General features: G+C 47.2%; 1 protein-coding gene across 6 annotated transcripts in view; it reads right to left on the reverse strand.

Annotated features, from left to right (window-relative positions):
• Positions 1-25169, reverse strand: part of RASSF6 (Ras association domain family member 6) — a 145033-nt gene that overhangs the window by 13993 nt on the left and 105871 nt on the right. For 3 of the 6 annotated variants that reach the window (XM_033961805.1, XM_033961771.1, XM_033961765.1), the window contains 3 exons: positions 19132-19183; positions 17687-17805; positions 17498-17595 (listed from right to left, as the gene is read on the reverse strand). In XM_033961805.1, coding sequence (XP_033817696.1) covers positions 17498-17595; positions 17687-17805; positions 19132-19183 — 269 coding nt within the window. Of the gene's footprint in view, positions 1-3929; positions 4569-4599; positions 5708-8116; positions 9222-17497; positions 17596-17686; positions 17806-19131; positions 19184-25169 lie in introns of those variants that run through there. The other 3 variants (XM_033961800.1, XM_033961790.1, XM_033961781.1) reach the window with 3 other exon arrangements.

A 25169-nucleotide genomic window follows, 5' to 3' on the forward strand; every position in this document is an offset into this window, starting at 1 on the left:
GAGATACAGTTTGGTGCTGAGCTAGGCAAAGACAAGGTGGAATTTGGCATCTAAATGAAAAGCATAGACAATAATAAAATATGGTACAGAGACAGGAATATGAACAATGGTAAACTTTGGCAACGAGCAGAGTCCGGGTTGGGCAAGGGGAGCTGAGAGTCTGGAGGTCCTCAGTGGACCTTGATGAGCTAAGGAGGGGGGGGGGGGACGTTGAGGTGAGGCAGAAAGGAGCCCAGAAGTGCTAGTACTGTCTAGCAGGGACTTCGGCAGCTCTTGGGTGGGCTGTGGAGGCAGAGTTCAAGTGTGGGGCAGGGGCAGGGCCGTTCAGTCCTGCTCGAGTGGCGTCGGGCTGAGGAAGGAGGAACAAGATGGAGGATCACAATGTGTCCATTTTGAGAATTTATATCTGCTGTCTATATTTTGCACTATGGCCCACTTTAACTAAACCGCAATAGCGGGTTTTAGCGCAGGGAGCCGATGAGCGTCGAGAGCATTCAGCTCCCTGCACTAAAAAACGCTATTGTGGCTTAGTAAAAAGGGAGGGGGTATATTTGTCTATTTTTGTATAGTTGTTACTGAGGTGACATTGCATAAATTCATCTGCCTTGACCTCTTTGAAAAAACACCGGAATATAAATGATAATTAACATTTTCTCTGCATACAGTGTGCTTTGTGTTTTTTTAAATTTTATTGTTGGTAGATCATTTTGACTTGGTCATTTTAAAAGTAGCTCACAAGCCCCAAAAGTGTGGGCACCCCTGCTCTAGTTAGTCCAATGAAAGCGGTTATCACTTGGATTCTTTTTGTTTTATCTCCTTTTAATATCTACATATTATCTTTAAGAGTGGACTAACATAGCTGCCATATCATTTCTCTTAAATAAAGTAAAATTCGGGGGGGCGCTGTTGAGCCCGACTGGGATGGTCGCTTGAACAACTAGCTCCAGCAACCTTTCTTTACTTTTTGCTCTTTTGCTGCAATATTTTCGTTTTTCACCCCTCTAATTACCACCTTCAGCTGTATGAACTATGGCTTCAACTACTAAGGGCAAGAGACACAAGCCAGACCCACCTTCTCCGGCGAAAAACTCCAATTCAGAGACTTCTGATACTGCTGCATCTCCCTCCATGTCTGACTTGTGGGAAGCAATTAAAACAGTTCAAGAACTTATGACAGACACCAAAGATGCAATATCGGAGCTTAAAGAAGATCTGGCAGTGATTCACACTGATTTGTCTTCATTTAAATCCAAATTGGCTGATTTAGAAATCAAATCGGCAACTACGGAGGCTAATGTTAAAGCACTTCAGGGCCATGTGAAACGCACGCTGGCCCTGGAGAAAGATATGGAAGACGCGAGTAATCGTTCTCGCCGGAACAATTTGCGTCTTTTGGGGGTCCCGGAAGGGCAGGAAGGAAACAATATGGTCACCTTCCTCGAAGCGTTCATCCCCAAACTGCTGGATCTTTCATTCACCCACGACTTCGAGATTGAGCGAGCCCACCGGTCGCCATCTTCCAGGCTCCCACGCGACCGTCGACCGCGACCCATCGTGATGAAAATCCTGAGATACCCTCAAGTTATTGCTATACAACAAAAAGTAAGATCTATGGCTCCCATTACTTATGAGGGTAACCGGATTCTTATTCTCCCGGATCTTCATAAGAACACAGTCAAAACCCGGCAGCAACTCCTAGCATTCCGTCCCCAGCTAAAGAAGATGGGCGCCCGCTTTGGCCTCTTTTATCCGGCGCGGATGCGGGTGACATATTTAAACCAAACAAAAGACTTCACCGATCCGGAGCTCTTGGCCACCTACATAGAAGAAACTTCGCCCACCCCGATTGACAATGTGTGAGTCTGATCTGCCCTTCTCTGCTAGCAGAAGCATGGCTGAGCTTTAAAGAGTGACTCTCTACTTCAGAGCAACGGAATTTTCCTCACCATGATGCATTACTTCCTTTTGTAATTATGGCTCAAGTTTTTTTTCTTTTTGCACAATGTCTGCCTACTCTCCTTACCTCTACTGCACTCCTCTGCACCACGAGCTGACAATGTGCTCTCTGTTTGTTTCCTTTCCCGCCTTGGGCCTCGGCACCATTAGATTTAATGCTGCCTGCATCTGTCTCTGGAGCCGTTTTCGGCTCTCTCTCTCTAGCCTCTCACTGTGTGCGGCTGCCTTCTGCTTTCTCCTTGGTCACTCTGACACCTTGTTTTCACTCACAGCGTGCTCCTGTATCTGTTCAGCCCTGTTAGTTCTGCTTCAACTGTTTTTGCTACCTGGATTGTTATGACTGGTTATCTTTCAATTAGCCTAATAGCTCAGTTGTTTACTCAAGGTTTTACTGCTTGAACTTGCTGATATCCTGTTTTTGTTTTCCTGCATAATTAAGCGTGCAGCAAGAGCTACTATTTTCACAGTCTTTGTCAATAGGTTTGCTGGTGTGTGCTGTCCTTCGGCCTGGGCCTTGGCTTCTCAGCCCACCCATATTTTATGGCCTGCTGCTATTTAGCAGGGGGCTTTCTCACCTTTTCCAGTATATTTTATTGCTCTTTACTTCTTTCTCTCTTTATTGGTATTTCACTGATATTTATCACTCCTGTTCTATTTACTACAGATATGTATGCAGTTTCTGATGGGTATTTCATTCCTTATATTTTATATGCAGACAATTATCAGATTCTTTTCATTATCTTCAAATGTCATTTTCAATAACATCTTTGAATGTTAAGGGTCTTAATAATGTAATAAAACAACGGAAGTTAATGTCATATTTGGATGATATTAAATCTGATGTTATTCTGCTACAGGAAACTCATCTTAATTCTGCTGACTCTGCCAAGTTTACCAAACGTGGTTTTCTTCCTCCCCTTTTCTCCCCTGCTGAGGATGGTAAGAATGGTGTCATTACTCTGGTGAGACAACATCCCTCCATTTCCACACTTTTTAGCTCTCATGATACACATGGTAGATGGGTAAGTGCTAAGCTTTCTATTTCCAATCATGCATTGCGAATCATTAACATCTATGCACCTAATATTGATTCTCCAGATTTCTTTCATAATATCGCCAACCATGTATTGCAGGATCCAGATACTCCCGTAATAATAGGGGGGGATTTTAACCTCATTTTGGACCCTAGTAGGGACCGGAAATCGCACGCCCCCTATAAAAAATCAAAATCATGGTATGCATTGCATGATATTATGACTCAGTTACAACTAACAGATCCTTGGAGAATCCACCATAGGGATGATGAACAATTTACATTCTTTTCTGCCCCCCATGCCACATACTCCAGGATTGATTATTTCCTTGTCAGCACATCTATCTTAACACACATTCTTTCATCTGACATTCACTCCATAACTGTTTCAGATCATGCTGCCATTACAATAAATTGCACACATTTCTCCCTAGAACCTCGCAGTAAACAATGGCGGTTTAATTCTTCACTCCTTGCTGAGGACCATTTTTCGGATTGCATTAGTGCTGCCATTGAAGAATTTTTCAAATTCAACTAACAGCGGAAGCTGGAGTGGCCCACTTCCCCAATGCATACCTTTAACCTTAAATACCAATCCCAACCCTTTCACCAATAAAAACATAGACCTGAGTGGATAAACCTGGCCGCAGCACTGTTTATTGTAAAACATATTTAAATACAATTTACATATAGAAAACAACATAATAAACATCATTACATAACCTTTTGTCTAATTAAACCGCCACAATGGAACCCACCATTGTGACCCCTGATCCCGAGCTACCGGCATAGATGAAGATGGCCCCCGACCCTGCCGTCTAAGCAAGGGTCCGAGGGGTGGCATGTCCCCACATGCCCCATTGTCCAGGGTCATCCGACCCACCGGCACGGCTCCCAGCCGGCCTACCACTCATCCCATGATGAGACCAGCCGCCAGTAGCTCGGGATACCGCCACAGGCCTGAAACTCGTTACAGGCCCCCCCAACAATGAACAGAGCTGCGGTTAGAGGTCTAGCACTCGTTCACAACAAGAAGCAAAATCGTCTAACAATAGATCCCACCCGATGTCCGAGAGGTGCACTCTATCCCTGTAAAACAATCCAGAACAAGTGACATCAACCCAAGAGTGCCTAATCTGCAATCCCCCTCTAGCTTCCACCCACCGACCGATCTGACGGTTAACCTTGATTAGCCCTCTGGTCCACCTACGCGACACCAACCGCTTAGGGCGTGGTATAATGTCGGACCAAACGATCCGGGCAGCCGGAAACCAACCCCGAATCACCCCGAGATCATCAATTACTGTGTCAATTAAACATTTCCCGCTAAACGAGTCAACATCGTTGCCCCCAAGATGAAGCAGCAACAGATCCGGGCGCCGAGCACGATGTCGAAGGTCATCGAGAAGAGGCAACAGTTGATGCCACCGCATGCCTCGCTGACCCCACCACGAGACGTAGACTCCACACCGCTGAAGGCCTAAGTGCTGACCGCACGGCCTGACCACGGCACGCTCCCCCGCCCAATGGACAAAGGAGTGCCCGATGATCCACACCGACAGTACCCGCCGAACAGCATCTGCAAGGCAAAACTCAGCAGTCACGCACATCCCAACACCCAAAAAACACAGGGGTTAGTAACAGAAAGCCATGCAGTGAACCAGTACAGCCCTCCCCCAATGCAAGTTCCCCCAACACCACTTAACTGTAACACCCATCAACTCAGTCCCCCCTACTGGGAACCAATCCGTCCAGAACCCGATGGACGAATATAACCGCGATAGGCAGCGGACGACCAACGGCCAATTTGTTGAATAGCTGCAGCAGGAACACCCGCCTCAAAAGCACTGGTAGCCGCACCAATGCGGAATGAGTGAGTGCCATAGCGCGTCGGGTCCTCACCACACCGATTCAGAGCCCGCCGCAAGACCGCCAAAAATTGATAACGCGTGAGCCTCGCCCCATCTGCATGGATCAACAAGGCCAGATCAAGATGAGGACGAACCGCCATATAGGCAGCCAGGGATAAGACAGGGCACGAAGCGCAACCCACCACACGGTGAAGAACCACCGTGCGTCCCCTGCCCAGCTGGTCCGTCTTAGAACGGGCAATGAAGAGGCGCACCGAACTCTGATCCACCTGAACTTGGCTAAACAGGAGCCCCCTAGAACCCGAGATGTCCGCTGGGTGAACTAGCAACTCCCCCACCCGCAAGGCTCCGTAAAAGGCCAACGAGAAAGCAGCATGGAACAAACAGGCCTCAAAGGCCGATCTCGCCACTACCGGCAATAATTCCAGAAGACGGGATAACAAGGCATGCGTTACCGGTAGCCGGGAGTCGGGCAGCTGCGGCGCCACCCGACCCCAGGCGGCCAGCATCCGACGGGGCAAAAAACCTGACGCAGGGCAGGACCAACCAAAGGCCCTACAAAAAAAAGCAAAGCCCGTTAAGTGGCCAGCCGCCGCGCTACGGGAATAGCCCTCGAGATGAGAACCGGCCAGGAAGTCAGCCAGCAAAACCTCAGATACAGGGCCCGGGACCCAACCCCGAGCGCGCAGGAATCCAAACACGGTCGAGAAACCACGATTGTACCGGGTCCAAGTGGCAGGAGCTACAGACTGCTGCAACATTCGCCAGATCCGTTCACCACCAGGTTCCACAAACGCTCCGGCATCGGCGACCCTTCCACCTTCGCTGCAGGAGCCAGCTCTCGAAACTGCAAGAATTGAAAACGAGAGAGGGCGTCAGCAAGCCTATTCTGAACACCAGGTACATGACGAGCCCTAACGTATAAGTTAAGGCGTAAACAACGCAGAACAAGTTCTCGCATCACCGCATTCACCTGCAAACATCTAGCAGCTTGCCGATTCACAACTTCTACCACTCCCATGTTGTCACACCAGAAAACGACACGCCTATTCCGCAACTTCTCCGGCCATAAGTCACATGCCACTAATAAGGGGAAAAACTCCAGCAAGGTCACATTGCGGGTAACACCAGCCCGTCGCCAACTCTCCGGCCACGCAGCAGCGCACCAATCTCCTTGACAATAAAGCCCGAAACCCACACCGCCAGCCGCATCCGATTGCAGGTCTAGATCTAAGCTGGAAACGTCCGGGAACTGGATCGGGAGAGACCCATTAAATTGAGTGAGGAACAACGACCACATCTGTAAATCCGCCCTGATCCCTGCTGTGATCCGAACGAAGTGACGACGATCACGAACGCCCGACGTTGCCACCGCTAAACGACGAGAAAAGGCCCGTCCCATAGGCAGGACCCGACAAGCAAAATTAAGCGACCCCAACAAAGACTGAACAACCCGCAAAGTAGGCTTTCGAGTACCCCACACCAAGGTGATCAAAGACAGCAACTGATGTACCTTGCACTGCGGAAGCCGAGTCACCATGGACCGCGAGTCGATCTCAATACCCAAAAAGGTGAGACATGAAGTAGGCCCCTCAGATTTATCTGCAGCTAATGGCACCCCGAAGTCCGCCGCCATGCACTCAAACGTAGATTTTAGCAGTTCACAATCAGCCGAACCCGCTCCCCCAACGAAAAGAAAATCATCTAAATAGTGAACTACCGACGCCTTTCCCGCGCGCCGCACTGTAACCCAATGTAGGAATGAACTAAATAACTCGAAAAAGGCACAGGATATCGAGCAACCCATCGGCAAACACTTATCAAAATAAAATGCACCTGCAAACCGAAACCCCAGTAACGGATAGGAAGACGGATGAACCGGTAGCAACCGGAAGGCCGATTCTATGTCAACCTTGGCTAACAAGGCTCCCCGGCCTGCAATGCGCACCAACTGTAACGCACTATCAAAAGAAGCATATCGAACAGAACAGAGGTCACGAGGGATGCCATCATTCACAGAGTGCCCCACAGGCCTGGATAAATTATGGATCAAGCGATATTTACCAGGCTCCTTTTTAGGAATGATCGCCAAAGGAGACAACACCATTACTGGGAACGGGCGCTCCCGAAAGGGACCAGCAACCCGCCCCATATCAAGCTCCTCACGCAACTTCCGCTGCACTTCCTCCCGCAACTAAGACACAGAAGACGCGTTAGAAGCCTGTACGTTGGACTGAGGCAACGAACAAGGAATCACAAAACCCTCCCGAAATCCCCGAGCTAGAACCCCCGCCGCCTGCACATCCTTGTATTGATCCAACCAAGGCTGCATGACACCTACCCGGACCGGAGTGGGCAACCCAGGATCCCCTAATTCACTTGGCTGGAGCGGGAGGCGCCCCCACTCCTCTCTTGGGGCATTTGAGCGCCGAGTGCGCTTGCCCACATAAGGAACAGGCATGGCGGAAGCGGCATTCAGGAAAGGAACAGGAAGATTTATTGAACAGCCAACAGACGCCAGGGCCACCCCCCGCCCCAGAGCCTCCCGGAGGACGAAAGGAACGAACACCCGCCGGGAATGTAGACCCCGGCTTACTGGACACACTCGACCCAGACCCACCGGGTTTCGCCATATGCGTCAACCATAGATTAATGTCTTGCGTGCCCCAAGACATGTGCCTATTCTCCTCCATCTTGTCCCGAAACGCTTCGTCATAATTGAGCCATGCCCACCCACCGAACCTCTGATGCGCATCCAGAATGGAGTCCGCATAGGCCAGCAAAAGACCATAGTCTTGAGGACGCTCCCGCCCCCAGACACTGGCTAACCTCAAGAACGCACGCGTCCAGTTCAAGACATTACGGGAAACTAATCCCACTTTCGGCTTCCCGGCCTCCTTCTTGGTTTTCTTCTTACGTCCGCGCACCCGACCCTCTAAAAGCTTAAAAACATCAATACAAGCACGCTTCTTAATCTTATGACGCAGAGACCGCGGAACCTTTTCCCACAATTCCGAGAGCGCCACGAGGGCAGGGACCCCCCGATCATCACCCTCCCGCACATGCCCGTCACTTGCTACCCGCCGAGGTGACCCCGACGAAGAAGACGACGTCGAAGAAGAAGAAGAAGAGGTTACAGAAGACGAAGAGGACGAAGAAGAAGCCCTAGTCCGACGTCCCTTCTTCCCCTTCCCCTTCCCCTTCCCCTTCCCCTTCCTCCCTTTGCCCCCAGCCCCAGCCACGAGGGCCATGTTACCCGTTATCCTGTCGCTGTCCGTCCTTTTCCGGCAACGTCTGCTCCAGGAGTGGCGCCGTCCGCAGCTACCACCGTATCCGAAATCCTTCCAGCTGGCAGCACCGGCTCCTCACTTCCCGGCCGCTGGACTGCTGCATGTCCTCCGCTCGATACTCCTGCAGCAGACGGCCCTGCCCGGCTCTCACGTCCAGCGATGACATCCTGGGGGAAAAAATCCAGACAGGGGCCAGCAACCTGCGCAGCATGAGGGAACGTTAGCCCCGGAGTCCAAGCCTCCGCCTGCCGATCTCCCATGACCTCTAACCTCCGCGAGCCACCTCCCATCGCAGCGCCCGCACCCCAAGTCGACGGAGGAACAACCCCGGGAAACGGGGGCGGGACCATAGCCCAAGGGGCAGAGCCCCAAGGAGCCCCCCAATGCCCAGACATCCAAGGCAGCCACCAACCAGGAGGGCCGGCAGGCAACCCAGGACCCATCCCAGACGTCGATGTAAGAACCGGAAGCTCCGCCACCCTGTCCCCCACCAGACCACCCTCCCCCGAGGAAGAAGACGCCGCCCCCAACCGGCCAGACTCCCTCACAGCTCCAGCCTGCCCCGCAGCACCCTGTGCAGTCAAAGGCAGGCTGGGAGCAGGAAGGGCCCCTACAGCTAAAGTCCCACTTACCCCACCGAGAGCCCCAGACAGAGCTCCATCCGGCTCAGTAACACCCCGGGACAAGCCTCGGCCCCTCCCCCGGACACCCGACCGGCGGCAACTGCCCCTGTGGGTAGACCCCGCAGGACTACAAACATCCGGCACCTCCCCGCTCACCTCCAGCGCTATCGCAGTTCGGGCAGCCGAACGCGAGCGCCGAGGAGGCAAGGCTCTACCCCCCCCAGCCACCACGCTCACCGGATCCGGGTCTGCCTCGTCGAGGGAGTCACCGGCAAGGAGGGACAGCTCAACGGCATCGGAGGGGTCCATAGAAGGCGAACTGGCCATCTCCCGACTGCACAGCAGACAACACCAAGCACGAGGTAGGCCCGATCGCACCACTCGACGACGCCCAAAGCTGAAAGCTGCCTCGGAGGACCGGAAACCGTTACGGTCCTCCGAGCCTACAGCTTATATACCCCCCACCCTACCCCACCCTGCGGCCCCAATTTAACCTTATAGGAGGTCCTTCCCACATTGTGAAAGACCTCCTTCCCTCTTTAAAATTTTCCTATCCCCCTCCTCCTATCCACCCCCCCCCCCCCGACGGACGGCAAACGCAGGCCACCCAGCTCCGCGTTAGAGCCGCCCGTCGAGACAGGCTCTCGGGCTTTTTAATTCCCACACATACTAATTGGATTGTTACCTGGGACGCCTTTAAGGCATTTATTCGTGGCACTATTATTCAATTCTCAGCCAAACTTCATTCTTCTCAGAAAACTGCACAACGGGATCTGGAATCCCGCATTCGTTTGGCTGAGTCCATCCATATCTCTGATACATCTAATATACAAGCTCTAACTGATCTTCGCAATCTTAAATTGCAATACAACTCTCTTTTAAGCTCCTCTGCTGCCAACTCTGTTTTTGTTCAAGCATCCACATATTACGCCGACAATAATAAACCGGGTCATCTACTTGCAAACTATCTGAAAAAATCTCAAGATAAGATTACCATATCTTCTATTAAAGATGTATCTGGGCAGTTATCTACAGACTATTCCTCCATCTCTTCTGCCTTCCATGATTTTTATCAACAACTATATTCATCAGAAACCTCCCCCTCTATTCCTCAGCTTACCTCATTTTTATCTTTTCCCCATCCTTCACTCTTACCTACCGAGACGTCTCCTCTCTCCTCTTCCTTCTCTGCTCAGGAACTCCAGGACGCCATTAACTCTCTAAATTCGAATAAATCACCAGGCCCCGATGGCATTACTGTTGAGTTTTACAAGGCCTTTCTTCCTACTCTGCTTCCACATTTGCTATCTTTCTTTCAGTTTCTCTGCAATCAGGGCGATTCTTCAGGCTCCTTTACAGAGGCTACCCTTATTGTGTTTCCCAAACCCGGCAAAGACCCCCAAGATGTCAAAAACTATAGACCTATCTCTCTAATTAATGTGGATGCTAAAATCTTTGCTAAAATTCTTGCTACCCGGCTCCAATCTGTTCTTCCATCTCTTATCTCCCCTGATCAATCTGGCTTTATCCATAACCGATACTCCTCCAATAATACCCGCATTTTGTCACATATCATCCACCACACTACATCTCATCCAGACAGACTCTTGATTATGGCCCTCGATGCTGAAAAGGCCTTTGATCGCCTAGAATGGCATTTTCTTTTTCATATTCTCCGTTGGTATGGATTCCCAGATCCTTTTATTGATATGATCAAAGTTCTATATTCCCACCCGACGACTCGGATTATGATTAATGGCCGTACCTCGCAACCTTTCTATCCATCCCGTGGCACCAGACAAGGATGTCCCCTATCCCCATTACTTTTTAATCTCGCTCTGGAGCCGTTATTAGCGGCTATCAGACACGACCATAGAATTAATGGCTTCCAGTCAGACCAATTTTCAGTTAAACTCTCGGCCTATGCAGACGATATCCTGCTCTACATCACCCCGGACTCTCTTTCTCCTGTTCTTGAACAAATTAGACAGTACTCAGCCATATCTGGCTATAAGCTAAACATAACTAAATCAGAAATACTTCCGCTAAATTGCATCGATGTCCAAACTGATGCAATTAATTCTGGCTTCATATGGTCCCCTACCAAAATTAAATACCTTGGTTTATTCTTTGGTCCTACTCTCGAATCCACATTGAAACTTAATTCTGATTTCATCTTCTCTATCATTCACACTTGTACTTCCAAATGGTCCCCCCTCAACCTCTCCTGGTGGGGCAGACTTTCTACAATACGAATGATGATAACTCCCAAAATAAATTATGTTCTCAGTATGCTTCCATGTCTTTTTTCTCCCTCCGTCTATTCTCGTATTGAGCGTCTCCTTTCTTCCTTCTTGTGGCACAACAAACAGCCCCGGATTGCCTTGCGTAAATTAAAGTGTCCTCGGGACCAGGGAGGTGTCAACTTCCCTAGCTTTCGGGAATACCATTATGCTTTTCTATTATCTCAAGGCTCCCTATGGTCCAATCTTTTCCTCATAAGCACACCGCCCACGTGGTTATCCTTAGAGCATTCTTTACTCGATCCGTACATCATGCAACATGCACCTGCCATTCCTCTGCCTTCAGAGGCCAAACGCAATACGATTTTACATAGTACTTGGCAAACACTTAACCATATTGACTCCATCTCAGAGAACAAATTAGCTGATTCATTAGCGGCACCTATTTGGCATAATCCCAAACTTAAAATTGACAATTCCGTGGTACTTTGGAAATCTTGGCAACAGCAAGGTCTCTGTACTATTGCGCATCTTATCAACGCGAATAAATGGATTACCTTCTCGGACATTATGGCAAAATTCCATATCCCTCCCACCCAATATTTTAATTGGATTCAGCTGCATCATTGTCTTACTGCGAGGTTCTCATCTCCCGCATCCTTGCATACTACTCCTGACCTCCACTCAAAGATACAACTTTTCTCTGCTTCCAAAGGTCAATCTTCAAATTGGTACAAGTATATGCAGGCAAAATCATATCCTTTCCTCGTCGAATCCATCTCTAAATGGGATCCGATGTTGCAATCCCCTATTACCGAGCAATTATGGTTGGCGTTATGGCCCAGATTATTTAAATCCCTTCACTCAGCCTCTCATAGACAAACAGCTCTTTTCCTCTATCATAGAGCCTTCTGGACTCCTATTAAATCAGCCAAAATAATGAAGTCCTCAGTTAACTCTTGCTGGTCTTGCAAAGCATCTGAAGGCTCCTTGCGGCATATGCTCTATGATTGCCCCCATTTGCAGATTTTCTGGAATTCGATCTGGCACACGATTTCTAAAATTTTCTCTATCACTGATCCTTTCTCATTTGATATTTTGATTCTGGGTTCCTCGGCACTCACTGCCCATCTATCTGTGTATCATGACCGCCTTTTTACCCTTTTATTAATTCTAGCCATTCAACTTATTTTACATAATTGGAAAGATTTTACAAAATTAGATTATAACCAATGGTGGAATTCAATGTGCCTCCACAATAAATTTGAACGACATATGGCTGACCGCCATAAATCTAGAGCGACTTTTGATAAAACTTGGTCGATTCTGGCAAACATCAGCACTTAGACCCTTGACCATAAACCGGATCATTTACCTATAGTATTCTGGTTTGATCTTTCCTTTATTTTCTCTTTATTTTATTTCATACTATTTTGTCATTGTCTGCTGACGATATACAGTCACATGTGCACTGTTTTAGCGTGGACTATATTGTATCTTATCTCTCTCGATTTACTCCCTTCACTATCCCATACGAAGCTTGTTCCTCGTTCTTATAGGCTTTTATGATGTGCATACTAACATGATTGATATACTGTTTACTGTTCATTTATCTTGTTATTGCCACTTCTTATTATGTAATTGAATATACTGGATGGGTGTCATCACCCGGTTTATAACCTGTGCTTCCTTGGAAGCTCTTCTTTTTGTACTTCAGTTTTTTTATGTTTTCCAAAAACCAATAAAAATTTTTTTGAACTGAAAAAAAAAAAATAAAGTAAAATTCTGGACTCTCTTGTGGCATATCCAGAATTTCTTTGGGGCACACCATTGTGCCCATGGAACACACTTTGAGAGACACAGTTATAGGTAGATCACAAATCAACATACATAGATTAAAAAACAAAACAAAAAGACCCTTAGAAAAGAATACTAAAAGGTAGAGTTACCAGATTTTCCTTTGGGAAAATCCGGACCCATGGCCACACCCCCTCAGGACTGCCCAGTTCCACCCCAGCCCCGCCCCCAGAGGGCATCCGTGCATGCATGGACACGATGCTACCACATTGCATCCGCGCGTGCGCGGATGCCCCTTCCTCATGTGATTATGTCAGGAAGCTACTCAAAACCCAAAGTGCTAGGTTTTGAAAAGCCGTCTGGGGAAATCCGGTCATCCAGTAACCCTTCTAAAAGAGGGATTCTACAGAATTTCCAGGCTCTATGGGGTATGATAAAAATGAAGTACTTTAATTAAACCTGTAGGCTGCAGAAGCTAGATTCTGTGAGAGAAGGAACTTATGATTATTTTTCAAGCAAAAGTACTGCTTAGCTTAGACTGTTAGTAGCGAAATTATATTACAATTAAAAGATGTCTATAATTTAGAAAATAAATTGAGAAGTATATTGCTCTTTATTGTAATTTTTCAGGGCATATAGCCCTTGCATATAGTAACATCAATCTGCTCTGGATTGTGCATCAGGACTGGTATAATGCCCACAGCGAAGACCAGTGTGCAGATACTTTACCCTATCAGTTTTATAACTAAATACAAAACAGAAAACATGCTACTTTCTCTCATTATTCACACATGATTTGGGTAAGTATAATAGCTAAGAATAATGATTTTTTTTTTTTTACATTCTCACAAAGTTCTGTTCACATTTTTATGACTTCTGACATCAGGGACGCACAGCCAAGGAACGAATGCATATGGTAAAGAACTTTTCTCTGCAGTAACTGCAGGGGACATGCTAGGCTTGCCTCCCCCCTGCCTCCCCCCCCAAACAGGTAGCGTATAGCTTTAGCACTTATCACATGCTAATTTTTTTTGCAGTTAAAGTGCAGTAAATGTACAACTTGACCATTCGTTAGTAAACAGGTTCTTTGATTTCATTCACAGTGCCCAGGACAGGATTAATTAGTCGAGGGCCCCTAGGCACACAAGTACACTGGACTCCCTGCCCCACCCTGCCCCCACCCCATCATGCCCTGCTCCCATGTATTTACCCATTTTCTTATTTACTTCTTTATTTCCACTTTATTTCTTTTATTTAAAAATTCAAAACAAACAACAAAGATTACCATACCAGTGCCAGTGTACAGTTTTTCTTCTATGCAAGCTCCAAACATTTCTGGACAAATGCTCCTTCCTTCCTAGATGAAGAGATCTTCAACTGGCTGGGCTTTGGAAAGCCCACCAATTTATATTTTGCATATGGGTAGGAGGCATGGGGCTTGGCGGGAAGAAAATTTAGTGCCCATCATTTTATTGGACTAATACATTTCTCACTTAGCTTTCAGAGGTTAAAACCTCTTTCTTCAGATCAGTAAACTATACTGCTGTTACAGTATCCCTGTCCTGACCTGAGGAAAGGAATTATGGTCTCTGAATTAGTAAAAAAATGTATTAAAATTAGTTCAATAAAAAGCATCATCTTATTTCCATCTTCTATTAATAAATGATTATCAATACAGCTACAATAATACCTTATCCTAAAGCAAAAATAAGTAAAACAAATAGAAATTTTTTCTACCTTTGTTGCCTGGTTTCTGCTTTCCTCATCTTCTCATCCTTCCTTGCACTGTCTGCCCTCTCTCTGCCTCTTCCATATGGCATCTGCTCTCTTTCTATGCCTCTCCCTTCCATTTCTCTATCCCTCCACCCCCCATTGGTGTGGCATGCTTCTTCTTCCCTTCCCTTCTCCAATGGTCTGGCATCGCTCTCCTCTCCTTCCCTCTCCCATACCCCCGTGGTCTGGCATTTCACTCTCTTCTCTCCCTTCCCCCCACGTCCATCACCATCTGCCCCCTTTCTTTCCCTCCAACCCAATTGCATCCAGTATCCTTCCCCCTTATGTCTCTTCCCTTTCCTTGCATATCATTCCATCAGCATTTGCCCCCTTTCTCTCTCTCTCCATCACCCTTCCATACCATCCTTCCCACCACCCTCCCATACCATCATGCCCCTTTCTCTTCCTCCACCACCCTTCCATATCATCCTTCTCACAATCCTTCCATATCATCCTTCTCACAATCCTTCCATATCACCCTGCCCCCTTTTTCTCCTTCCACCACCTTTCCATAACATCCTTCTCACAACCCTTCTATACCACCCTGCCCCATTTCTCTCCCTCCACCACCCTTCCATGCTCCTTTCTCTATCCCCCTCCAAACATTGCAGCTGCTGGCTCTGCCCTCTGAGCTCCTTTGCAAAAGGCAGCCCGAAAGCAGAATTAGAACAGCCAACAGCAATGGGTTACCCCCCCCCCCCCGCCACATCAATGGCAACTCGGCCGGTCTGTTACAGGACGGTCCCGCGATAACTGTGTCTGCTGGACCATCCCGCTCCAATGTCACTTCTTCCAGAGCAAGTAAGTGACATCGTAGGAGGATGGACCGGCAGATGCAGTCATCGTGGGACCTTCCTGTAATAGAGCCAGCCGCATTGCTGTTGATGGGGGGGGCCCCGTTACCGTTGATGCTGGGAGGGGGCCGTTTTTGTTTTAAAAAATGGGCAAGGTGAGTCATCTTCCTTAAGCGGACACCCCCCTCACAGTTTCGGGCCCTAGGCACGTGCCTACTGGGTCTAGTCACTAATCCAGCCCTGAGTGTACCTGAAAATATTTTGTGTACGTCTTCCCTAAATTAATTTGAAAGTGCTCTTGAAGTTATGGAGGATAATTTTCTACAGGCTGTTTTTGCACAGATAAGCCAGAACACATGTATAAGAAGCCCCTTAGAAAATTACCCAGAGTGCAAAAAGTACACATGATGAGAAAAACTTGCATTGTTATACACAACTTGGGTGTAGGCATTTTGACAATGGAGTTTGGACAGCCTCACAATTTTGTGTGTATTGTTAATAAAATACATGCGTATGGGTGTACTTAACTGGGGTATATTTGCATTTGCTCCTGAGCAGGTGTAAATGTATGTGGATTTCTTCAGAATTTGTGCTGAAATAGTCCCAAAATAAGCACCTACTTTCCCTAGACACACAAGTGAGCTGTTAGAAACTTACTCTCATTACACATAGAAAACTTACCAGAATTGCTGCAGCTTGACACAACATGTCAGGCTTCGTATCTTGATTTATTCAATCTCCTTTGAAAAACCTCTAGCTTTCAACAGATGATCACAGCACCCACCAACATGTCCCCTCACCATCTCCTTTGATATATGTAATAACTGGCAGGGCTTTCGGTGAGCCAACAGGAAAGACACTGAGCTATCAGGGCTCCTCTCGGTTGTGCTTCCCAAAGAATGGGAGTCTGAGCTGAGAACTGAATCCAAGTTGTCTACCCAGCAGTGTCCTTAACTGTATGCTAATTCAGACAAAGTAATTCTTAAAAACTTTCTATCCTATCTACTACTTGGATCTCATTAATTCAACATTTATTTCCTTTCTGGTTTGCAGAGGCGTACCTAGGGTATGTGACACACGAGGCCCATTGTTTTTTGACACCCCCTGCCATCATTTTTGATACCCGACCAATGTAAAAAATATTTTTAGTAATGTTCCCCCCAGGTGCCAGCCATGAGGGGGTGTTCCCGGCCTAGGAGTCATGGTCCGGGAACTTCCCTTCTCACGGCCCGGTGCCAAGGCTCTGGATAGTCCCCATGGCCCAGCATGTTCCCAGCCTTCTTTCTCTTTACCTTCTGTGAAGCTGAAAAAACTGCCGGCCTTGACAGTGATTCAGCTACGTCGCCCGCGGCTCCCCTTCCTGCTTTCCATGTCTGCCTCTGTAATCCACCCGGGTGGAAACAGGAAGTTGCGTCATTGGCAGACATGGAAAGCAGGAAGGGGAGCCACAGGTGTCGTTGCTAAATCACTGCTGAGGCCGGCAGTTTTTTCAGCTTCACAGAAGGTAAAGGGAGAGAAGGCTGGGAACATGCTGGGCCACGGGGACTATCCAGAGCCTTGGTACCGGACCATGAGAAGGGAAGTTCTCGGACCATGACTCCCAGGCCGGGAACAGACCCCTCATGGCTGGCACCCAGGGCGGACCACCCCCCCTTGGTACGCCACTGCTGGTTTGTTCCCCAGCTAGCTTCCTTTGGTGTCAAGTAGACATGAGCTAGTAGGGTGATGCAAGGGCCCCAGAACAAAATTCTAAAATAGAAATGAACAAAGCTTTCTCGGTGCTTCCTTTTTATTTAAGTTGAACCAATGAAAAACAAGTTTCCACAGAGAATATGGCAAACCAAACCAAACAGAAATGTGGAAAACAATGTTCAAGGTCTTCGTTTTATCTCTTCATGAACGGATCCGTTCAATACTAATGTGGATAGTGTTTTAATAAAACAAAGACCTTGAACATTGTTTGTTTTCCACATTTCTGTTTGGTTTGGTCTTCCTTTTATTTATACAGGGCCCTGCCATTAAGCAGTATACATCTGTAAGTAACACACCAGCCCTACTGACTCTCTGCTATGTCAAACACTACGCCGAAAATCACCAGCCGCAGATCTTGCACTTACTTGGCCACAGTCTTCTGGATTTCCCTCTTCTCTTCCTCATTTAGTTTTTGAAGAATTGATTCCAGAAATGGAAGATTAAATTTGATATACTGAGCTACCTGATTTGGGAAACACAGAGGAGAGCACTCATTGGTGAAGAGTTTGAAAAGTGACCACGCATCATGGAGAAATGAATGGACTCATACCCACATCACTACTGACTTCTTCTGCATCCCTGTCCATGAGGAAAAACCTGGCAGCCTTCCCCGAGGGGCCTTGCAGGATTCTTTCCAACAAAGGACAGTCTGTGCTCTTTAGTTTTTTCTTTTCTGAAAATGGAAAGCAGATTATTCATTAGTGGCTCACTAAAGCCCTTACATTTGGTTATAGACCCATTCAACAGTTTGCCGGCCATTTCATTACTGTGGCGGTAGCAGGACTGTGTATTCCTTAGGACATATTTTGTTCAATAGTGTGCCTTACAAAATTTAGGGCTCCTTTTACAAAATTGCGCGTGCGCCAGCCGCTACCGCCTCCTCTTGAGCAGGCGGTAGTTTTTCGGGTAGCGCGCACTAATCCGGTGCATGCGCTAAAAATGCTAGCGCACCTTTGTATAAGGAGCCCTTAGTGTAAGTTGATTAAGTGCACGTTAACCCGTAAATTAATGCATGCTAAATTGATTAGTGTGTATTAGACAGTTCTAATGTGTGTTAACATTCTTTATTTACAAAAATATGTAAAATTAACTATAAAATATCCAAAAAGTGGGGAAAAGTCTAAATGAATAGAAAATAAACATCTGACTGGTTTGGAGGAGGGGGTTCGGGTCTGGGGGATGGGTTGGAGGGATCATAGTGTAAGCTGCTGGCTGATATTCAGTGCTATATGGCCGAAGTATAGCTATGTGGTCAAAGTATCTGCGTCACAAAAATACCAGTTAATGTAAGTCTTTGTACCCTCAAAGAATCCTTAATTAGCTGGAAAATAAACTAAAACTAGAAGACTAATGCAAAGCCAGTAAAATGGCATAATTAAAACTAAAATCCAAAATTATGATGTTCCTAATTTCATACTCTAACTCAGAGATCTCTCACTGACCAAAACATTGGCTGCCAGAGGCTTCCACTGTGCATTGTATCCAACACGTTTCCAGCCTATGATATACAGCTCTTATCTCAAAGACTCTCAGTTCAATACAGCAAACATTGGGGTCCTTTTATCAAGCTGCGGTAGGGGTTTAACGCGCATAATACCGTGCGTTAAACCGCCTGCCGCGCTAGCCGCTAATGCCTCCATTGAGCAGGCGTTAGTTTTTTAGCCGGCCGCAGGGGTTTGCACGTGATGAAATGTCCGACGCGCTAACCCCGCTAGCGCAGCTTGATAAAAGGATCCCATTGATTTGTAGCCATGAACCAGAGCTAAACACACCAAACAGGTCAATATTGCAAAAATCCTCAAACTATAAAATTAGCTGCATAACTGAATAATCCATAATCAACCTAACACATAAATGAATGTAATGAGCCTAACAGAATAATGGAAGATAGAATTAACATTCATATCCATTTTATTCTGAAGACACCCCGGTTTATTATAAAGTGGATCTATAGCAGAAGCCAAGCATAACATTCAGTATAAATTATACAGTTATTTACCTCCAGAGGCATGAATAATATAAAGTGCAAATTCATGAGGACTGTTTTCAATCTGTGAAGTAAAGAAAAGAATATACATTAACACAGAGTCCCAAAGAGCACTTTACTGCGGGCCAGTGAGGTAAATGCTCCAATGCTCATTGAATTCCTATGAACGTCGGAGCATTTACCTTGTCAGTCCATAGCAAAATGCTCTTAAGCTGCTTAGTAAAACCCAACATAAGATAGCTCCATGCTGCTGGAAATTTTCACTTTTTAAATTTGAGACTCATACTGATACATCCATTTCTTTGTGTGGAGGTCAATAATATGAGAGGTAAAGAAGAAAATATAAGAACAGGGGAAACCAGGGTAGTAGAGTTGACATACCTTCTTTCTGTGGGGACAATCAAAGCGGTTTACATATATTCTCATAGGCAGGTACTTTTTCCTGTCCATACATGTAATTTAATGGTTATAGTAAATTCCTTGGGCTGAAAACTTCCATCCACTTATATGTGCACAGGTATCAATGAAACTCTGCATTCTAGCACAGATTTTCAAAGGGACGCTTTATTTATATGAGGCTGTCTTCTCCAGAGATATAGAAACATAAGTGCATGCACTTTCTGTTACTAATACGTTCCTCCAGGCATTTCTCCCACCCCTACCAGTTCTGCCCACCATCATGTAAATTCTGGCATTTACTGCCAGTTCTTTTTCTCAACTGACAGCAAACCCTTTGCATTTTTCAGTCTTTATCCTTATCAACACCACTCACTAATTCCACTGATTCTCTCCAGAGACCCTGTGCAGAGATCTGCTTCTCCCACAGCCTTGCAGCTCAGCACCTCCATCCTGTGACTAGAGCAGCCTTCCCACTGGCTGGAGCCTATCACAGCCTCTGTACGGAAGGGGGGGGGGGGGGGGGAGAGCATGGAGAGCTGTAATGGACTAATCTCTGAAAAATATCCACACACTTAGCCATCCTTCTTGCTTTGAGACAGGTAATGTACAACTTTTTAGAATCCTGAAAAAATCCAGACAGTTGGCAATTCTAGATACTGAGCACATCTGCCCGAGGCATGTGCCTTGGCTCTGCATACATCATAATTGTCATATCATTCAAACTGTAGAAGCTTTGTATTCTACCCAAAGTTATCATATTTATAAAAGTAAAAAAATGAGGACATGTGGCCTGCCCAACCCATTCCACTCCAGCCCCACCCCTACACAAACCTCAATTCCTCTCTTTCCCTAAGCTCAGGGCCGTGTCTGGAGGGCCTCTGAGCATGTGCGGATGTGACGTGATGTCATCGTGTCTCACCATGCATGCCCTCCAGATGCAGCCCTGAGCTTTGGCATTGCCAGGGCCTTCCAAAACCCAAACAGCCAGGTTTTCTAAAATCCTTCCAGACACTTAGATATATCTGGGTAAATCTGAACATCTGATAACCCTAAATCTACCATAACATGCATGAATTCAATCTAGAAGCCTGAATTACCCTAGAAATATGGTTTTCCATTGGAAGGTCTTGATCTTAATAAAAAACCTCCCAAGCTCTTGAAATTTCACCCCTGTTTGAGAATAACATCCAGCTTCTGAGGTGGCATCTCCAAACCTTGCTGATGTCAAATAATAGGAATTCCAATGTATTGAGGTTTAGCAAAAGTCTATTCTGCTCCATCCACTGTGTCACAACCATAAATAGGTTTCCAGCTGATCCAGCTTTCTAACATGATCTGACCCCATATGGACCATTAATTGGATGTCATCTACAGAACCGTAACACTCTCTCTCTATATATATATACACACACACATGCAGCAGATGAATCCAGAGACCAGTGGGATAGCACATACCTACCAGCAGGTGGAGATAGAGTCCTGATTTTCAGGAGTATATCTGGATGGAATTCCTTCTTGCCAATCAGTAGTGCTCTTGCCCAAGCAGCTGCAGCTCAAGAAAACTTTCCCATATGAAAATCAGACCAACAAACAGACACCAAATTATCACCAACCCCAGTATTCCCCCCTCTCCGCCAGGGGATGAACTGCAGAATCTAGCCCGGGTGGGGCTCTGGATTCATCTGCTGCGTCTAAAGAAAAGAAAATTAACAGGTAGGACATAATTTTACATGCCTTAGCGCTGGCAGCAGATGAATCCAGAGACCAGTGGGATATAGCAAAGCCAATTCATACTGGGTGGGACTAAGGTGCAGCCTCAGCAATGACAGAAGCCCCATAAGACGCCTTTGAGCATTCTGCCACATCCAAGCGGTAATGTCTAGAGAAAGAGTTAGAGGAGGTGAAGGAGTCTGGGACTGGTTTTCCTAAGTGTCCAAAGTGATCTTTCAGAGGAACAAGTGGCCACCCAATGTTCCCTCTAAGCTGAACGCATGAGCGATCGCTCACTATTTTCATTGGCGTCACTCATAATTTTTCTCGTGTCACTCACTAAAATACGCAGTGGGCATGACTGGAATCGAGCGCGGGCGGAGGTGAGAGGAAGCGGTGGTGGTGGCTCAGGCCAAGCGCCAGCGCGGCACCGCATCTTGATTGATCTGAGTATGGGGAAATGAGGTCAGTGGAATGCATAAGGTCAGTAGATTTCAAAAGTAGACAGTTCTGATTTGCGAGATTGTGATGATCTCCTCGGGTGACGCCGTGCCTGCGCGTCCTCCTCGGAGCCTTGTTTTCTCCATCCGCCGCTCCGCACCTCCGCCTGAAATGTTTTTTGAAGCTTCGGTCTGCCCTGCTCGCCTTAGTGTATTTTAAGTTGAAAGATGCAGCGACAGCTCCTCTCAAGATCCCCGACTGCATCGGACTTCCGACGCAGGTGGGGATCGTGAGAGGAGCCACTGCCACGTTTTTCAGCTTAAAAATACACTAAGTCAAGGAGCAGGGCAGACCGAAGAACAGCATGAACATACCAGTAAGGCTGGGGACTTGCGCATGCGCACTCCTGTGGCCACGGACCTACACCTCACAGAACACGCAGATAGGAGTGCGCATGCGCGGCTAGCGTTTTATTATATAGGATTAAGTTACTTTAAATATCAAAGAATTCATTATTTTTAAATAATTCATGGCCATGTCTAAGCGGCGAGCTGAGGAAAGTTTATGTAACACAGGCAAGAAGAGGTGCTTGGGTTTTAAAACAGAGTGGTTGACTGAATGCTATGTTGAAACGGATTTACTGTATGGCACCCCACAGCACGTGCTACTTGGGGAAATTTTTTATTACTCAGAAACTGATGGTGTTAAGTGCAAAATTTGTTATTCTTCTAAGTTTTGAGTATTTAACCCTCCCTCAATCTCATGGGCACTCATCCTCCGCGCCTGCTCATAAATTTGTGGAGTATGTAACTTGTCGCTCATGCATTTTTTTTTTGCACACACCTCATCAATCCGTAAAGGGAACATTGGTGGCCACCCTGCAAATCTCCTCCAGAGAAAAACCTCTGGACTCCGCCTAGGACGTAGCCATTGCCCTGGTTGAGTGAGCATGGGGGGCTTCTGGTAGCCGTTTTCCTGACACCAAATAAGAAGAAGCAATAGCCTCTCGGACCCACCGAGCCACTGAAGCTTTTGAGGCCACCAGGCCTTTCCTAGGTCCTGAGAATAGAACAAAGAAATGATCTGACTTCCGAAAGTCATTAGAAACCTGAAGATAGTGCAAGAGAATTCTACGCACATCCATCAAATGTAAAGACTGAAATCGCGACCCCCCCCCCACTCTTCTTCCCTAAAAGCCAGAAGGAAGAGTGCCTGATTGACGTGAAAAGGTGAAAAGAAGGAACCGTGAAAAGGCAGAAAAGAAGGAACCGTCCAAATCGAAACCCCTGATTCTGAAAAACGTAAGAACGGATCCCGGCAAGACAGAGTTTGTAACTCGGACACCCGCCTTGCCGAGGCCATAGCCACCAGAAAAATCGCCTTCAAGATAACATCCTTGATCGTCACCGTACTCAAAGGTTCAAAACGAGCTCCTATCAACCCCCTAAGAACCACATTCAAACTCCAATCCGGACAAGGTTTCCGCAGTGGTGACCTAATCCGGTTAACCCCCTTAAGGAACCTCACGACATCTGGCTGAGACCCTTACCTCTATAACAGGCAATAGCCGCCACTTGCACTCGAAGGGAATTGCACGCTAATCCTTTGGAAACCCCTTCTTGCAAAAAAGAAAGAATATGAGACAAGGAAGCATGAAAAGGCGAAGTCACCACACTACAACACCAAGAATCAAACACTCTCCAGACCCTGGCATAAGCCTTAGAAGTAGACTGTTTCTTTGCCTGCAGCAGAGTAGAAATAACCTGATCAGAATACCCCTTCCACTTCAGCCGCGACCTTTCAATAGCCTGGCCAAAGCGGAAGGGATCTACTATCTGCACTGGTCCTTGTGTGAGTAAGTCAGGTGTCACCGGGAACCGAAGTGGAGGGCCCTGCAACAGCTTCATCAGATCTGCATACCATGGACGACGCGGCCAATCCAGGGCAATGAACACAACTGATCCTGGGAACTGCGCAACACGATCTAGCACCTGGCCTATCATCGACCAAGGAGGAAATGCATGCAGCAAACTGTGCGAAGGCCACGGAAGAACCAACGCATCTATCCCTTCTGACCTCTGTGCTTTCTGAAGAACCGGGAGACTTTGGCGTTGCAACCCGAGGCTATAAGATCCATCTCTGGGAGCCCCCACCTGGAAACAATGAGCTGGAATGCCTGTCAAGCCAGCCCCTATTCCCCGGTGTCCAACTGATTTCTGCTGAGAAAGTCCGCCTGCATGTTATCCCTACCTGCAATCTGCGCCGCTGACAACAGTGAAAGAAACATCTCTGCCCAAAGCAGAAGAATGCCTACCTCTTGTGCCAACAACTGGCTCCTTGTGCCCCCCTGTCTGTTGATATAGGCAACTGCCGTGACACTGTCTGACAGGACTCTGATGGGTTTTCCCTGAAGGAGTGGCTGAAACTCCCGCAGAGCCAGCCTGATTGCCCTCAATTCCAGAATACTGATAGACCAGTGAGCCTCTTCCTGGCTCTAACTGCCTTGTGCTGAGTACTGGAGACACCAAGCCCCCCTCCCCCCCCCATCCGGTCAGGCTGGCGTCCGCTGTAACCACTATCCAGTCTGGAGATGCCAACGGCATGCCTTTGAACAGGTGTTCCTCCTGTAGCCACCACTGCAAAGTACTGGAGGCTGAATGGCTCCAGCCTAACTTGCGCTCATAATCCTGAGACAGCAGAGACCACCTGGACAGGATGAACTGTTGTAACGGCCTCAAATGGAATTGGGCCCAAGGAACCACCTCTAGCGTCGCCACCATGGAACCTAAGACTTGAACATAATCCTGAATGCAGGGTTGGGGATCCTGTAACAGAAGACGGATCTGAGCCTGCAATTTCTCACCCTTGACTCAATGCAAAAAGACTCGGCCCTGGACCGTGTCGAAGAGAACACCCAGATGCTCCAATACCTGGGACGGAACCCTTTGGAAAATTTATCACCCAACCTAGGGACTACAAAAACAAAATCACTCTCTCTGTGACCCTCAAGCTTTCCTGATAGGATGAAGCCTGAGTCAACCAGTCGTCTAAATATGGGTGAACCTGAATGCCCTTCCTGTGAAGAAACGCTACCATTACCACCATCACTGTTGAAAACATGTGGGGTGCTGTGGCCAAACCGAAGGGCATCGCCTGAAATTGAAAATGCTGCCCTAGAATTGCAAAGCGAAGAAACTGGTGATGAGGAGGCCAAATGGAAATATGGAGGTACGCCTCCTTGAGATCTAATGCTGTAAGAAACTCCCCTAGCTGAACAGCTGAAATGACTGACCTCACTGTTTCCATTCTGAAATGTCTTACATTGAGAAACCAATTTACTCTCTTGAAGTCTAGGATGGGTCGGACCGACCCCCCTTTCATGGGCACCACAAAATAAATGGAATAGCGACCTAGTCCTCTTTGCTCCAGAGGCACCAGGACCATTGTCCCCAGTTCCAACAACCCCTGGAGAGAACTTCTCACTGCCTCCATTTTGTCCC

The sequence above is a fragment of the Geotrypetes seraphini genome, chromosome 1 (assembly GCF_902459505.1).
Source record: "Geotrypetes seraphini chromosome 1, aGeoSer1.1, whole genome shotgun sequence".
In the NCBI taxonomy this organism is placed as follows: domain Eukaryota; kingdom Metazoa; phylum Chordata; class Amphibia; order Gymnophiona; family Dermophiidae; genus Geotrypetes; species Geotrypetes seraphini.